The following is a 17,110-nucleotide window of genomic DNA, read 5'->3' as shown; positions in this document are numbered from 1 at the left end:
ATGCATTTTTCCTTCTGTCTTAACAAGGTGAACAACAGCGATATACTGGTGAACTACAAACAATCTTAAAAATCTTTCAGATATTTTCATAGGATTTTATTAAAGTTGTCATCAAATAAAATGTAATGCTTTGTTAGGCTTTTACATTTTAAATGTTTTAAAGTTTTTACCATAAAATATTACATCTAATGTGGAATTTGAACACAATTTGAGTGTAATTACTGTCTCCATAAGAAAAATGAGAAATCTTAGACCTCAGATTTTGCTTCTACCATGAGTGTGAGTGATTATATACTGTAAATAATGGCTTGAAAGCCTAACCGAAATATCAGGTTTTATCTGTGCATTCAGTTCCCATTAGCTCCAGTGGAAATCCTCAGAGCAGAATTTGGTCTGGTATTTCCTTTTCCCTTTCTTTTCAAAGTTAGCAAAGAAAGCAGAAGATAGGTGTTGGAGTTCATTGATGAATGAAAGATGAGTGTTTAGAAGTGGGATACCTTCTACGATGAGAGCCTCTTCGGATATAAACATTGACTGTTGGAATAATCTCCCCAGGGAAGTGGTGGGTTCCCCATCATTGGACACTTGTAAGATTCAGCTGCATGGGGTGCTGGGCCATCTTTTCTAGACAGTGCTTTTGCCAAGAAAGGTTGGACCAGATGATCCTTGAGGTCCCTTCCAACTTTATATTCTATGATTCCACGATTTGTTCGTCTCTGTTGAAAGCATACTGCCCAGCTCTTTTTAAAACTGCAGAACAGTTTTAGTTTGGCTTTAAGATGAAAACAAGGTGGATAATGTTACTTGCATGGCCGCTCTCCGTCATGAAGCAGAATTTAGAGTTCTGGAATACAACAAAAGTATAAACAGCATAAGAAGGAAGCAAGACTTATGGTAAATTATATCAAGATAGCTATAGCAGTAAACCTTCATTTTCCTAGAGTTTGTGTGCCTGATGGGTTTTCTGGTACTTCAAAGTGAGCAACCCTCTGAATGCTATTGGTTACAAGGCCATCACAGCAAACTAGATTATTAATTACATTTATTGGCATAAAATTCATCAGAACATTATTTGGTACAGCTGTGAGCATGGAAGGAAGTCTGTTACTTTGTGCATAAAGCAATGTAATGAAACCCAGAATTTGGAAAATGTGTTAACGGTACTCCCAAAAGCTGTGCCCCCACATCAGCACCATGACGTGGGCTAGTAGAATAAAATTTTGCTTACAGTGGTGTGGAGATGCTGAAAGTCAAATTATGCCTCATCTCGTTGGGCTCAAAAGCTCTTCCACCTGGAATTGTTCTTCAATTGTTCTTCAGAAGTGTTTGGGCATGTGGGTAAAAAATGGTGACACCAAAAAGGTGATTTCCCTCAAAACAATGTGTCACTCACAGGGAGGAAAGCAGACTGGGAATCCTCTCTCTGCTTTTTTACAGAAGGGATTAAATAGTTACTGGTGTTGACATTTAAATTATCATCATCATTGACATGTTGTTGAGATAGATGAGGAGAGCTGGTAAAAATTCAGATTCATTGCACACAGTGCTCTGAATCCTATATAAACACCTTTACGCTGCTGTTGTTTAATCCCATTTTTAGCTTTCCTTTGCAAACGTCATCGAGATCTGTCTAAACCAGTCAGGAAACACTGCTATTCCTTGAATCCCAAGCACATAAGACCAGAAGAAATACTTTTTTCCCATCATTTTATTCCTTTTATAAGCCTTCCGCTGGGGCTGACTTGCTCAGTTATTTCTGCACACCCGGTAGTCTCACTATTCTGTAAATTGGTGCAGGGCCAAATTGCAGTTGAATCTCATCATCATCCAGCAATTTCTTAAAATCTTAGAACCATCTCATATTTCTTTGGGGTACAATTTAATCATGCATATTTTCCTTTTACAAGCATTTTCTTTTCTTCTGAATATGTCTTTGCCTTGATGTAGGCATTTTATTTGATTTACTGTTGGATCATTAACTTTGATTCATGCAATAAATTGTTAATAGTGCAAGACTTTTTGGCTGCTTTTTCTGAAACATTGAATTTTCTATACTTTTGTGGTTTTTAAGCTTCTGGGTGACTTTTTTGTTATGTATGGAACTAACTTCAGTGCTTTGCAGTATAAAATGGTGACTTTTTAGTTGGGCACTTTGTACATTGTACAGACTGGTAACTGTCTTTTCCTTGCTTTTGCTGTGCAGGACTTTGGAACAGAATGCAGATAATGAAAGAAATTATGATCTGGAAAATGATGTGAACTTTGCCAAGTCTCTTCAGCAATATCTTAAATATCTCGGTGTTCTCTCCCAGTCTGCAGCTACAAATTTGTATCCAAGGAAGACAAATGACAAAGCTTCAGTCAAGGTAGTACTTTTAATGTGGTTCCTGCATTCTGGGATTTTGGTTTCCTTCTTTGAATTCTCCTTATTTTTCAATTTTTCCTTCTCTCCCGAGACCAGACATTCTTTCTTACTGCCTCCTGCAGCTGATTATCATAACTGCACTCACCTAGTTCTCTCCAAAAGAGTTGGGTCAGCTTCAGCATTGTAAATAATACAGTTCTTCTAATCCAGAGTGTTTTACCATAACATGGGACAGTTTATATGTGAGGGAGGAGGAAGAGCGGGGTGATGATTGCAACATCTTCACTGGCTGATCTGAAATGCTTCTTACAGCACCTGAACTGCTTCTCTCCAAAATGCTGGCAGCACTACCCTGGGAATTATTGGTGCTTACAGTACAATTAATATAATCTTTCATTGGTAACAAATCTGATGAATTGTGCCTCAACTTTTCCTACTTCTTTCCGATCATAAAAGATGCCCATCATGACCAATTAAGGTTCACATGTATACATTATAAATATACATACAGCTAGTAAACACAACCTTAAATCTTGAGTATTGGCTCTGTTTAAAAAACCCACATATGCCTGAGAACTAAAACAATTTATTTTTTTTCTAGAGAAAATCTGTCTTGCTCTAAGATGTAGCTTGATAAATTTATAAAAATGATTGCATGAAGGGTTTACATATAACAGACTGTTATAGCCCTATGTCTTTTGCTCAAAAAATGTATTTATCCAAAGAAATCTATTATTTTAAAGAAATAGGCTGCTATTATAGTGATCCTTTCAAAAAATTGGTATGTGATATTTGCATGAATACAGTGTAAATTCAACAACTCTAGCTAAAAAAATGTACTGACATTTTAGGAAAAAAATCAGGCAAAGCAAATATAGTGTCAAAGCCAAACTGCTATTTTTTTCCAGGAATTAGCTCAGAGACACAGAACTACTGCAGTGTGTCTGCAACAGCAACTCCCAACAACAGTATCAGTTGTATCAACTATTTAGTCATGGTATAACTGAAATGTTATTATTCTTGTCAGGAGCCTCAAGTTTCCAATTTCACTGATTGGCGTAAATAACACTTATGATTTATGGTGTATGTCATTAGGTGTTCATCTGAGGTAAGAGAAACTTGCAGGCAACAGCAAGGCAGCTTTGGGATGGATGAGTGACCACCTTTGTGGTACTTTTCCTCCACACTCTACTCACGGGTGCTGACGGCAGTGAGGATGCCCTGCTTTGAATCACTGTTTTTTTGAGACAAGAAAACTTGCTCATGAGGTATTTCAGTGGGTCTGGTGCTGTCATGCAAGTTCATAAATAATCCATATGGCTGAGACCTTCTGTGGGGAAGCCTGCTGTGATAACACCACCCACCAACCTTATCGAGTGTTGCCATGGAGATGGGTACTCTGAAGCCTGGGGGAGTGGGATAAGGAGGAGAAAATCTGGAAATGAAGCACGTATAGGAGCAAACTGAACACTTCTATTTACTAAGGAGCATTTTAAAACAACAGACGTTGAGTCAGATGGGTTACCTATAATTTAAAATTAGGAAAAAAAAAAAAAAAAGGGAAAATTATCTTAAAATTTAGGAATCAATCATTGAATTTTAAATGATCCTGGAGACGTTTCCGGGTTCTTTGTAAATCAAATGCAACTGCTATTCTTTAAAAAGAAAGAAGGGGGACACTGGGTTTGTCTCTTGATTCATCATGTCATTAATGGAATAACATTTAAACAAAAGAGAAAGCAGGATTTTTGATACTCCAGGAAGCAGAATAAATGTAAAATTTAACAATTTGGAAAGAATAGGAAGGAAAGCAACTGCAGGAGTTGCATTTGATATCATCATACCACTTGAAATTGAAAATGGCTATCTTACACACTTTAATTGCATTCTTCAGCAAAAACTTGGTACCTTATTTTGGTATTTCTTATATGGATAAATTATGAACCTACATTAAATAATTGTAGCAACAGTGTTATCTTTTTAACTTTCTTGCAATTTTCTGATTAAAATTAATGGTAAGAAAGAGGTACTTTACCCTACTTAAACTTAGAATTACAGCTTGTGGGCTTCTACCCTTCTTAAAAATACTTTTCTTTCAAGTATATATTTACCTCTGTCACTTCATTCTTGCTGTCGGGGAATAGGAGATGTAACACTGCTCTGGTGTCTTTGATACCTTACTTGCTATGAAGTATAGCTGCATCTTGCAGAAATTTAGTGCTTCTAGGCAGACTTGCTGAGTGAAATCTGATTTGTTCCAAAACTGTCATCAGAGGACTCTGGCCAAGAGTAAAACAGAGGAAAAAAAAAAAAAAAAGACAAAGAGGATTCAAAATATTTGTTATACTCCAAAAATTTTTTTTGTATCTAAATTTAAATATTTTTAATTGCATTAATTTAAAAACTTTTGGCTTTTACTTTTGCTGTTATCTTTGATGTGTATTATCAAAATAAAACTTCAGAGCTTCAAGGGTATCACGGAGAGAGCACACATACAGTTATGCATAAAGCTGTAAAATAAGACACAAAGACAAGGCAAAACCTAAGACAGGAAATTCTTTTCCTAGTTCCCTGGTTCAAACAATGTCAGCTTGAGGCTTGATAGAACAGTGACAGAAATAACACTATTAAACTTAAATCATGTGATGGAGCAAAATTCCTATAACGTCTACTATTTATTGCAAGAGCTTCTCTGAGCAATTTTTGAAGCGCTTGAAGTTCATCACTAACTTAGAATTTTTTCTCAGTATTTAGAGAGTGTCTCCTGCAAGTAATAATCTAACCAGTTGATAATGACTCTGCCATTGGATAAATAGCAGTAAATCAGAAGATTTGACGTGTCTGTTTCCTGAGGATTGCAGTCGTAAAGAACATTTCACTTTGGATCAGCTGAAAAGAGTTGTTCAGAAAATGGGCACTTGGTGGCATTTGTTACTTAAGCATTAGCTACTGGCCTTTCGGTTTTGGATTTTTTTCCCCCCACTTGAGTTTAATGAAGGTTTTACCATTCACAATATGCTGCATTATCAAGATTTTTTATTCCTTTCTACCAAATCTGGACTTAGTATGGAAAAAAAACATATAACCAGGCACATGCATATAATGAGAAAGCTTGGTTTATCTTATATACTGAGGCAAGAAATGCAGAGGCTTCAAATCATGTGTGAATTCCTCTGCCCTTCTCCCCTCCAGTTAGAACAAATCCCTGTCTCATAGAAAAAAAACAAACCCAAAACCCTGAAAAAAACACTACGCTGTTGACACTCCTACAGAAACAGAAAGGTAGAGTTTTGTTGGGTTTGAAGGGACTGCAGATAGCTGATATTACTAAAGCTAGTCAGCTGTAAAAGGAGAGCTTGCTGGCTTTGCCGCTGACGGCAGCCCTGCTGGTGAGCTCTGTGTAAGTGTTTGCATAGCAGGGCATGTGGGAAGCCTTGAGGAAATCTTTAAATAAAGGAGATGGAAAAAAGAAACAAATAGGTACGTCCAGAGCGGCCTTTACAGCCAAGCAAAAAAGAGAGGCAGCAAAAATGATCAGTATGGAAGCAAATACTCCTGTTATCTACTTTTCACCAAGGCAGTGAGGAGTGGTCTTCCATTATAGTTTTTTAAAAAGTTCAAATGCCTGCAGTTCAACAGGAGATTTCAATTATGCTGCTTTCATCTGACCAAAAATAATTTTTCAGTCATCACAGAAAGATAAAAGATTAAAACTTGATCCAGACATACTTAAAAGTCTCAAAATGAGAAAGAAAATAAAAATATCTCAGCTGAAGCTACTTGTTTATTCCTTGAACTAGGTATCATTTTTACATATCCTTATGCCTTCAAGTAGTATGAGTTGTGAATTTTTTTAATGCCGCAGGCTGGCAAAAATGCACTGTTGTGCTCCATGGGCTGGATACTCCATGGACTCCTCTTGAAAACCCTTCTTATTGCAGGGGTCTCCAATTTATAGTTTAGGTTTTTAGGGCTAGAAGATGCATGTAATTGCTTTTATTCCTTCCTTCTTCCTTCTTCTGAGATATTCAGCCATGGGTCCTACCTGCTGCCAAGGTCTTCTGCAGGCTGGTGTGCCATTTAGGCCCTACTACATAGTGTAGGGAAGAAGAGAAAATTATGTCAGAGTCCTTAGGAGCTTCATCCATTTTCTGCTGTTTCTGTTTCTTTGGATTTAAATTCCTTACATAAATTTTCAAGGTAAACTTTATGTATAACCATTGTGATTGCGGAAATCTCTGAGTCTCAAGTATTCTTAAAAGTCTTTAAGGAAAGACTTAGGAAAAAAACGGAATCTTTACATCAAAGAAGTCGCTAATAAAGTTAAAGGTCTTTGCAGAATCATGAAGGGAAAAACAAACAGATACAGTCACTGGTGAATGGCAGAGGGGTATGGTGGGTTGTTAGATAAGCAGTAAAGTGGTGCTGAAAGGGGAGAATGTGAAAATAAAAACTATTGTGACAGAGTCAGTTTGCTGGAATCTAGAAGGGTATGAAGGTTAGACAAGGCATTTGGTAAAGCTTGTATTTCAGTCCTTGGTACAAGAGGGAACCTTCCACCCATTTTCCTCTTTCACATTCAGGGAAGAGTACTCATAGCTTTGCTGGGTTGAAAATAAATTGTTCGATGCTTTGTAATTGATCTCCTGAAAGATCTAGCATGTAGGATAATTATTAAAAAGGATTATTATTTATTTTAGAAAATCTGAGTGCACAAGGGCTTAAAGATGTACTCTGAATTTATCTGCAAATAATCATTACTGTGATTAACTAGTAAGAAATTACGCAGTCATTGCTTGTTTTAATCTGGAGCTTTAATTCAAAAAAGCGGTACCCTTATTTATCTAACACTGATTAAAATACAGTACGTAATGAAGATCATCAGAAACTGATTTGACAGCTGACTGCTAAAAGGCAAAAATCGTTCTGCAACGTATACACTTAAAATCTGCTTATATAAATGTAAAATTTAATATTTCATATATGTGGGATTATCTATAACTAAGAAAATGTAATTTGCCCTGTGCATAAGCACTTTTATAAAAATATCAGGAATAATTGTTAGAGTGTCCCGAAGCTACAGAATTGCCCACCTATTCACCATATCTATACAACAACCATTAGAGTAAACCTGAACATCTCACAAGCATTCATGTATTTATTTAGCTAATGCCATTACAAAGTAGGGAAGAATTAAGACCCCTATTTCACAGACACCTTTCCTGAGTTTCTGCAAGAATTTTTTGGTGGACTGTAGACTAGAAGTTAAGCCTCAAATCTCACATAAGTATTTAATATTTGGGATCATTCTCCCCTCCATGGTTCTTTTCAGTAAAATATAACTCTTCCAAAAAATGAAAACAACAACAACAAAATAAACCCAACCCCAAAACCAATGAAAAAAACCCCAACCCCATAAATACAGAGCAGAATTAATTTGACCAAATACAGATGTTTGCATTGGTGCCAGTCAACCTAAACTGATTTTATGATCAGTGGAGAGAAAAAAAGGAATTTCCAAGTTGTGATCCATCCATTCTAATTTAGATATATAAAATTAGACGTGGTAAATTCTGTCCTATTTGCCATCCTGCACAAATCTCGTCTAGATAGCAATTTTTTTATGGGAGGAACGGTACTCATACATTTGAAGATCCAACAGAATCATGGCTACAAAGCCTAGAAAAACTACAGCCAGGTTGTTTGCGGTATAAATACACAGTTTGGCAAGCTACATGTGAGCTGTGATTTTATTTTTGAGCTTAATAATTTAGCAAGTGAAGATTCTAGTGTCAGTATTGTGCTCTTCAAGTCTTAGACCTAACACCTACCTTTACCTACAACCACATGTCCACATCTTGATAGAAAAATGGTAATTTCACTTATCACACTGCTTGTAAAGATTTGTAATCTTGTAAAGATTAATTATTTGTACAATGATTTGTAGATACAAATGCTGTAGAAATAATATTACTAATGATGTGTGTAGGCCTGGAGGTTTATTTTAAAAGGCCTATCCATTAATTTCTAGTCATTTCCAGATGAAACATAGGTTGAAAATTTTCAAATCTTGAATACTCAGTGGACAATAAGATTTCCCTCTTTTTCAGGTCCCTTTCCATCCGTTTGAAATCAACTCGGTTTTTGCCAAATACCATGTATTTGGAGAGGTTTTTTCTGTCAGTTCTCCTGCAGGCTTGCTATTTTTCTTGCAAATATTTACTCACTGTACTTCACTACACTGGGCTCAGTAAATAGAAGATGGTGGAGCTGGTACAAATTTTAAAGTGTATCCTATATTTATTTTTAGATCATACTTATAAAATGAGAGGGTAGAGTTCACACAAATTAAACTTATGTTGTCTAACTTCTGTGTGAGTGGGCTGGTGTATGCATTCAGGACAGTGCAACAACCGATGTTTTTTATGAGGGAAAAAACCCCTCACCTTATCTATTGCAGTTTTCCAGGGAATGGTTGGTTGCTTTCAATGGGATTGTAAAGTAATATTATAGACATGGATCCTGCAGATTTCTATTCACTTGCATTTCTTTGGTAAAAGTAATCTCCAGATTCATATGTTAGAGTTATAAATAAATTGAATTGGTGCTAATGTGCTCAACTTTTGGCAGATGCAGGTCTTCATATTTCTATGTAAATCATCTTTAGATAATGAGTTAGCTCAATATACCAGCATATGCCTACAGAAAATGTGTTTAAACATCATTCACTGAAACCTTAAGTAACAGACTTATTGACATACGAGCAAACTGTTCTCAGACACGGGAAGCTGGTAAACTCTGGTATATCTATCAGCACTGATCATCATGCTGCACAATTTCTACCAGCCACTGAAGGCTGACTGTCACTTTTTGGTTCTTATTAGTGATGTTATGGAGCTGCTGAACCAGGTAGCCTGATGGAGGTGAAGCTGCTTCAGCTCCATGTCCTCATGTCTAGCCAATAGCCAGGTACTGGAGCAGGTACTGCCAATAGGCACCATGGGACCCATGGTCTGACTCTGGTTGTCTGCACTCGACCACCATACGTACACACAGAATAGACACCTCCTCACCCAGAATAATAGTTAGAAATGGTGTTTATTGAGAAGTCAGTACAGACTGTGGTGATCAGACACCAGGCATGGTCAGACAAGCATACTGGCCAGCCTGCTTACATGCTTCTGGTCCCTTTTACTTCCTTTCCCCTCTGTTTCTCCACAGTTGTTCCACAATCCACCTTGATCATTCCCTCTCTGGCTTTCTCTAAACATCCCATAATATGCCTTGTACAATGACAAGATGCTCTTCTTCGCATCCCAGAAGGAGTCACACCCCGCTGTAGGCTCCCATTTTCCCACCTGGTGGGTGGCACTCTTGGACATCATGACCGATGGCTCACTGGGACGACCCAGAGATGACTCAGGGCAGGGGCCCCTTGGCATTGATCAGGTTATTGGGGTTCATCCACCCATCATTTTTCTCTGCTCCCTCTCTGTGTGTAGGAAAGCCAGGTTATCATGGAACCCAATATGTAAAACTAACATTTCTATTTGTGGTGGGCAAATGATGAATGCTGAGGAAAAACAATCTGGCACTCCTTTTACACCAAAGGAAATACTTTAGAACCTTTGTTTTAAATATTAGGATGGAGATTTGTTAGAAATAGAGAGAGTAACCAGCAGTTAGCTATGAGGACTAAAGCTAGTGAGCTCAGCAGTAAAAGAAATGGCAACTAACGATAAAAATTATTCATGCAGGACTGTCTGTTGGAGAGGTTGAAGGGTAGGCATGCAGCTAACAGCATCCCAAAGGAGACCAAGAATGGATGGGAACATTTGAAACTTAAAAGTGAATTTCTTAAAAAGTAACTTATACATAAATAAACCAATGTATTTATCCTCTTTTTTCTTTTGTTTTGGAGGGTTGTTTTTAAGAGCAGTAAAATATACTGCTCACAATCAAATGTCTGTCAACTGAAATTCCAGCAATGTAGACTGTTGAATGGCATGCAGTCAGATCCAGACAATCCTGGTACACTGCAAATTTACAGCCAGAATTAGGAAGCAAAGTCATCACTGGTTTTGATCAAAGGAGACTCTGAGGATCCCTTTTGCTTGATCAAGCTTTTGACACTGCAAACTACAGGGTATTCATTGACAGTCTTTGCCATCTTTACTTCTCTGATGTAGTTCTTAAATGGTTTCAAAGACGTTGTAATTCTCAGAAAGAAAATAGGAGATAGATACAGAAAATTATTAGTGGATATAGGTCAGATAAGATGCCTCTAATGGTGCCTGTTGCCCTAAGCCTGCAAATCTTTGAAAAGACAGTGGTCTGATGCTATCCCATTGCTGCAGGAGTCACGGGTTTGGCCTCTTTACCAGTTTCTGGATTCTGAATTAATCTTATGAGTTCTTTTTTTTTATGCATGGTATAATGTCCTTATCCATAGTACATGAAAAGGTCATTACCAGTTGGTAGAAAGCTCTTTTGCCCTGCGATTACTCAGAAAATTGTATTTTTTTTTCATGGCTTTACCTGTTATTTTCAGAGAAACCTAACACTGAATGCAGTGCAGAGTGTTTAACATCACGTCTACGGCACATGGAGGCTTATAAAGAAGAGGTCCCACTTCAGCTAGCTTGAAGCTAGCTGGAAGCCTGCTAAGATATCCTTCTGACAGTGTAGCACTGTATGGGAAGAGCAGCTCACCAGAATTAAGGCTTTGTTAACATAGGTCTGGCTACTTTAGCTGTGATGCCGTAAGGACCCAGCTGTACTGCTTACTCAGCTCCATCCCAGGGACTTTGCACTGTAATCCACTCCACAACACCCATTTGGCCCTCAGGTTCACATTTTTGGCTGGATTTCTCTCAAGGTAAAGATAAATCCGGTGTATAAAGTCACAGCCTGCACACTGATCTGGCAACCAGGTAGAGTCCCTAGGCTCGTGTTTAGTTTGGGATTCACTCAGGTACATGTGTTTCCCATATAGCAAGTTTGCATGAGGCAAGCACGTGTGGTTCACAAAGTATTTAGACTGCTTCTGGTAACCTTCTTTCACTCCACACAGTGAGTTAAAGTATGAGATCATTTAATTTTTGGTAGCCTTTGGAAACTTTTAGTTTACTCCACCATTGGTAAGGGAGGGCCTGGTTCCAGTTTTTGTTGTGTTTTTCTTTTCTACTTTTAGAGAGCGTACTACCACTATCTCAAATAGTAGATTAAGTATTGTATGTAGAATCAACCAAATTTAGGTGGTAGGAAACATGAGTTAATATCTGAAAATCCATCAAACAGAAAAAGCTAAGTAAAGTTGATGGAGGAAGATTTCTTCTTTATGCATTCCTGAGGGATTTTTGTTAGTTCTATACACCTTCAAGATTTAGAAAATGTGTCCTCAAGAAAGGAAATATTTTGTCATAAATTTAATTTCATTCTTTCTGCACTTGGGCAAAATATTCAAATCAGTCTACCCCTTAGTGGATAAATTGAACAGCATTTATCTGTGCCTTGGGTTGTATGTATCTAATCCTGCTCCCTTTTTAATTTTTTTTTTTTTTAAAAAAAAGGAAAATGTGTAGCCCGTAGACTATTGTACAGTGGATCTGCAGGGTGTAATTTAATGTGCCCTTCTGCGAACTTCCATGCAGTAAATGTCAGTTACTTACATACCTAAACCTACAAGACATTGCCCTAACAATTCCGTCTTCAGAAAGGTTAGTGTGTGGTTTCTTTTGATAATGTGTGAATTATTGAGATAGCTTATTTGAAAGGTGGTGAAGAAGAGGAAAATCTTGTGCAGATGGAGAAATAAGATTTTTTTAAACTCAGTTTTTAGCAATTCAGAGTACTTTTTAAAATGCCGTATCAGTGACATGAGATAATTGAACAATATCTTATCTACTAAAAATAAAATTATTCCTGATAGTAATAGGGACCCGTATTCTAATCTCATTTAGTATAAACCAGTTATACGGTAACTAGAGTATGCTTTCTTAGTTCTGTACATTTTGTGTTTGTCTGGTTTGTGGGGGTTTTTTTGCAGTTACTGTCAGTGCTTTATATAGATCCAGTTTGATCAGTCTAGAAATTCATATTCTTTTTAAATTTTTCCTGCTCCATGTTTCCCTCTGCTTCTCTGTGATGTTAGCAGCTTCTCCAAAGGCACCAACAAGGGAATTTACAGATTTTTTTCACTGGCCATGGATTCGGCCATTTATCTTGGAAGTAACTCAAACTAGCAATGTTCCTGTTCAAGGAGGTTAGAATGCAAAAACACTTCAAATAAGATTGTCGCAGTGCTCTGCAATTGTTATTGATAACTTCAGATGTAAATTTTCACTGGATTCTAAACTACATATAGCAGATATTTTTCTCCTTTTTCTGTAAAAAATATGTTTCTTTCACATGCCACTTAACACAAAACCATAGTCTAGGATTGTATTTATCCATGCTGCAATTTTATTTGGATTTCACCTTGCATATTTCAGTTGGCACATATATTTTTGATGCTTTGTTTTGTTTGCAATGAGGTGGGAGGGCTGAGGAAGGAGATCTTTTCTCCTGCAAGTTGAGGGTTGCCATACAATACAGCTGCGAGATCCCTTTAATTAAGTCAGACTAAGCTACATCAGATGGGCTGGTATCTGAGTGCACTGTGAAGACAGCTGAGCTGTCGGGGCTGTACTTTAATTAGAACTTTTAATATTTCATCCCTTACTACCCGAAGTGTGACCTGTCAAGCTGCTGAGAGGCTGCCCCTTCTTGATAGAGGTGCAGCTCTGAGCCCAGGACTGGCCCTTTTTATAGCCAATTTGTGTAAAATCACTTGGTGGTTTTGTTATGTTTTCTTTCTTCATGTACTTGTCTGCAAGAGTAGGAAATCACACATCTGTTAATGTTAAAGGATATTTGGACTTGTTAAGTAGCTCATCAAAAGCGAGCCCCCATCTCCTGACCCTAATCTTTCACAAGTGGTTTGAGACTGTCTAGCAGTTTTGCTCCCACTAAGACTTGATTTATTAGTAAAGCTTTAGAGGTGAAAGAGGCAGCTGGATATAGGACAATGATCCAAGTCAGGGTACAGTTACACAAGCTGGATTGAGCTGACTTCATATCTTTCCATGGCTGAATAGGGAATGTCCTCTTCCCCCTGCCCCATGCCATGTTTCTCCCTTTCCCAGCTCCCTCTTCTTCCTTCCCTTGGCCCCAGAAGGTCCTCCAAAAGGTGACAGAGTAGGGAGTAGGTAGGAAAAATGGCAAGGTACGTAAGTAGGAAAGGGAGATGGCAGGGTATGTGAATTGCTCTGTGTCATTCTCTGCAGTTTCTTCTAGGGCGTGAGTATCATTAAAGAGTTAATTACCCCATGCAAAGGCTCGTTGAAATTGAGAGAGAAATATATACAACTAGTAGGTTTTCACATCTAGGATTTGCTATTAAGTATGTAAATAGCGTTCAACTTGTATTTTGACAACTGGCTCCCCCCTTGGTGTTGAGCAGAGCAGTGCGTACCCTGCAGCTGGTGCACTGAACCGGAGCTACATTGCTGTTGTTTGATACAGTTCCCAGGGGACATTAAAATATTTCATACACAAAGCTGCTTGATCTCTAGCTCTATATTCTTTGACACTGTCTTACTCTAGCTCGATTTCTTGGCATTAACAAAACACATTTCTATGTTAAAGACCACCTGCAGAAGTCAAAAGCCTTGTGTTGGTAGATCACAAGCCAAAGATACCAAAGTGCCATTTTTTTCATGATAAAGTTGCATAAGCCATAAATCTACAAATCATGGTATGGAATCACAGAGTGAATCTTTTCAGTCTTTTCTCAGGGGGAGGATAACCCTTTTGGAAAGCAGGAGTTATGAATATATATTCCAAAATGAACTGACTGCTACCAGAAGAAATACAATTGTTCAGGTGGAGAGCAAAATTATTCTCCATAAATAAAGACCTAGATAAAATCTAAAAGTTTTTATTCATCTCTGGAATAGCTTATCAACTTTACTTATTTTGCGTTTACTAAGTCCATTAGGAAATATGTAAATAATGATTTTTGTGGCCAAGTTCTACTAATTGCTCTCCTCTGGGTTGTATAGACTCTACATTCAATATGTATTTTGTAGCTTTTTCTGTCCTAAACCATTATGCTATCAGTGAACAGGGACACAAGATCCACTACAAGTTGTAGCAGTGAGAACTGAAATGATCCCCGTCCTAAGTTTCTCACGTTGTAATACATTTCCTATGACAGTTTAACCAAGAAACCTCAGCTGAGAAGCAGCTTTAACAAACATACAGTATGGGATGCAACTTCAGCAAAGTGTCTTGAAGGAATTATAAACAAACAATTTAATTGGAATAATTCTGAATATAAATAGACCTCCAATTTCCAATTTGTATTTAGCAAGGGTTGAAGGAAAATGATTTTTGAAATTATTTGGGAGGGCAGAAATGCTTTATTAAAAACAAAAATTCCTGCCTTCGGGTCGTGATCATAACAAAAATATCTCTAGGATTAAATTCTAGTAAATGTAATACTAAGTAATGAGTATATTGTTTTATATGCTGGATAGAGGCTTAAAATACTTAAGGAGAATTTAGAATTTGTCATCAAAACTAGATTTCATCATCAACAACAACAAAAAATGTCAATGAAGACAATAATAATTGTTTTAAAGTGCTAGATTTCAAGTGTATCCTTGAAAATCTGAAACTGAAAATAGAAAACTCTAGTGCCAGCCCACCTATTCACTTTCTCCCAAGCACTTTTTCAACAAAAACATGATTTTAGCTTGACTGCAACTTTTTTTTTACATTCTTGCTTAATTTGATGAGTAGTTTTACCTGAAAATAACAAAAGAATTAAAAAAAAAAAAGTAAAGGCTGTTTTTACCTTTCTCTATGGTGTCAGAGGACATATTGTTTACAGGTTTAATTTAGTGAAAAAATAAAAGATTTAATTTAAAATAGAACAAAATATTATATGTACAAAAGAATTGTTTCACTTTTTTGGTGTTCTATAAAAAATGATATTTTTTATTTGACTTGCTAGCTTTTGATAAGTAACCTGAAAAAAAAAGTTATTGTCACAAGTCTAGTAAAACCCAAAGGGAAAATGGCTTTACTGAATTTTCTTTGTCTGACTGAATACAAATAGTGCATGCATAGGTAACATCAAGTGTGATTTGTATCATTCTCTCTCTAATCTCTTTATTTTGCTATTTAATAATTTAATAAACTGTTTTGCGGAATTTGCACTAAAGTGATAGTGCTTCTAAAGCAAACATACCAGTTTGAGGTTTGCAATCTTCACATGCATTACAGGTTCTAATTATTGTAGGTGGGTAAAATGCTAAGGATTATGCCTGTGATTCCTCCATAACAATAATCATTACAAAGCAATAATAACCCAGTCTGGTTTTTCCACGTTCTACTCTCTCTAGAGCTATGTCTACAATGATCCTGTCAGGTACTACCTGATGCAAAAACCCAAAGAAAAAGCACTTCCTTTGGCCCATGCACCAACATCCCATCAACAGCACGCTGAGAATCTCCATGGGAGGACCTTCACCCAGCCTCAGTCAGACAAGTTCTCGCCGGAGTCAGAAATGGGGCTTGACCAAAAAACTCTGCTGGCTGCTCTGCACACGTACATCACGCAGAACTTGTCAGCACAAAGCAGTGAGAAAAGCTCTCAAAGCAGGACTAAAGGGTCTCACGTTTATGCCGATAGATTCTACTCTTCGCAAGTCAGTCCTTTTGATGGAACTTTTGCCAAAGAAAAAGCAGATTTTAAAATGAAGAAGCTGTTCCAGGCAAGACCTGCACCTGGAGTGCTTGGGCCAACCCCTGAAATGGTGAATCATAAATCTGCTTCCCAGGATGATCCAAAGGACCCTCTGAGCGTAGTGGATGGTAAAGTTGATATTTACTTATTTTAACTTATCTGAAGTTTCCCCAATGTTCAGTGAGCATTTTTGAGAAAAAGAAAAAAAAAAAAAAAGATATTCTGATATATCTTGATATATCTGCTTCTATTGGCGTATTTATAACTACCATAATACTTATAATAACAATGTTCAGCATTCTAACTACTCTTTCCCTGCAAACATCTACCCACATTCTTCAACCCACCTTCCATATGCATGCAGAAATATATGGCACTCGGTAAGACGTAGCATTTATGTAACGTGTTATATTTTCAAAGCGCTTTACAAACAACACGTAATTATAGGCATATCTTTGCTGTCAAATCTGTTTTTATGCATACATCCCACACTATATATAGATAATATGGAAATGTCTGGTTTTGTTCTGTTTCTCTGTATTTAACTAGAAATTCAAAGAGCATGGGTGAAATTCAAAGTTAGACACAGAAATTAACACTGAAATAAATTCTGGCGCAAACACAGAGAGAGGAGGAGTCTGCCAGTTATGTGGACAGGTGGACACAGGGTAATACAAGAAGGTGGGGATGCAGCTGGACATTCTATACCAAACAACCCATTTGCTGTTTTAAAATCTTTTTTGGCTAAAGCTGCTTAATTATGACAAGATCCTGATTTCTTTTGTATGTGATAGTTTAACAAATATTTAAATGAAGATGAAGTGTAGTGTCTCATGGGATACTGTGATATATTTGAAACGCTGCTTTGTAAGACAAGATGGGTTTTCTCGTCATGGCTGGGGATCAGGCAGAGTTTAGAAAATAATTCTCAGTCACTTTGTTGTTTCTCT

At 37.2% G+C, this 17,110-nt stretch overlaps 1 protein-coding gene across 1 annotated transcript in view; it reads left to right on the top strand.

Annotated features, from left to right (window-relative positions):
* PTPRN2 (protein tyrosine phosphatase, receptor type, N polypeptide 2) overlaps window positions 1–17,110 on the top strand; it is a 644,397-nt gene that overhangs the window by 230,259 nt on the left and 397,028 nt on the right. Inside the window, exons 5-6 of the mRNA XM_014945055.1 lie at window positions 2,204–2,366; window positions 15,817–16,288. Of these exons, the coding sequence (XP_014800541.1) occupies window positions 2,204–2,366; window positions 15,817–16,288 (635 nt within the window). The remainder of the gene's footprint in view (window positions 1–2,203; window positions 2,367–15,816; window positions 16,289–17,110) is intronic.

The sequence above is a fragment of the Calidris pugnax genome, unplaced genomic scaffold (genome assembly GCF_001431845.1).
Source record: "Calidris pugnax isolate Ruff unplaced genomic scaffold, ASM143184v1 scaffold54, whole genome shotgun sequence".
Classification (NCBI taxonomy): Eukaryota; Metazoa; Chordata; class Aves; order Charadriiformes; family Scolopacidae; genus Calidris; species Calidris pugnax.
This window is presented reverse-complemented; position numbering and strand designations above follow the sequence as displayed.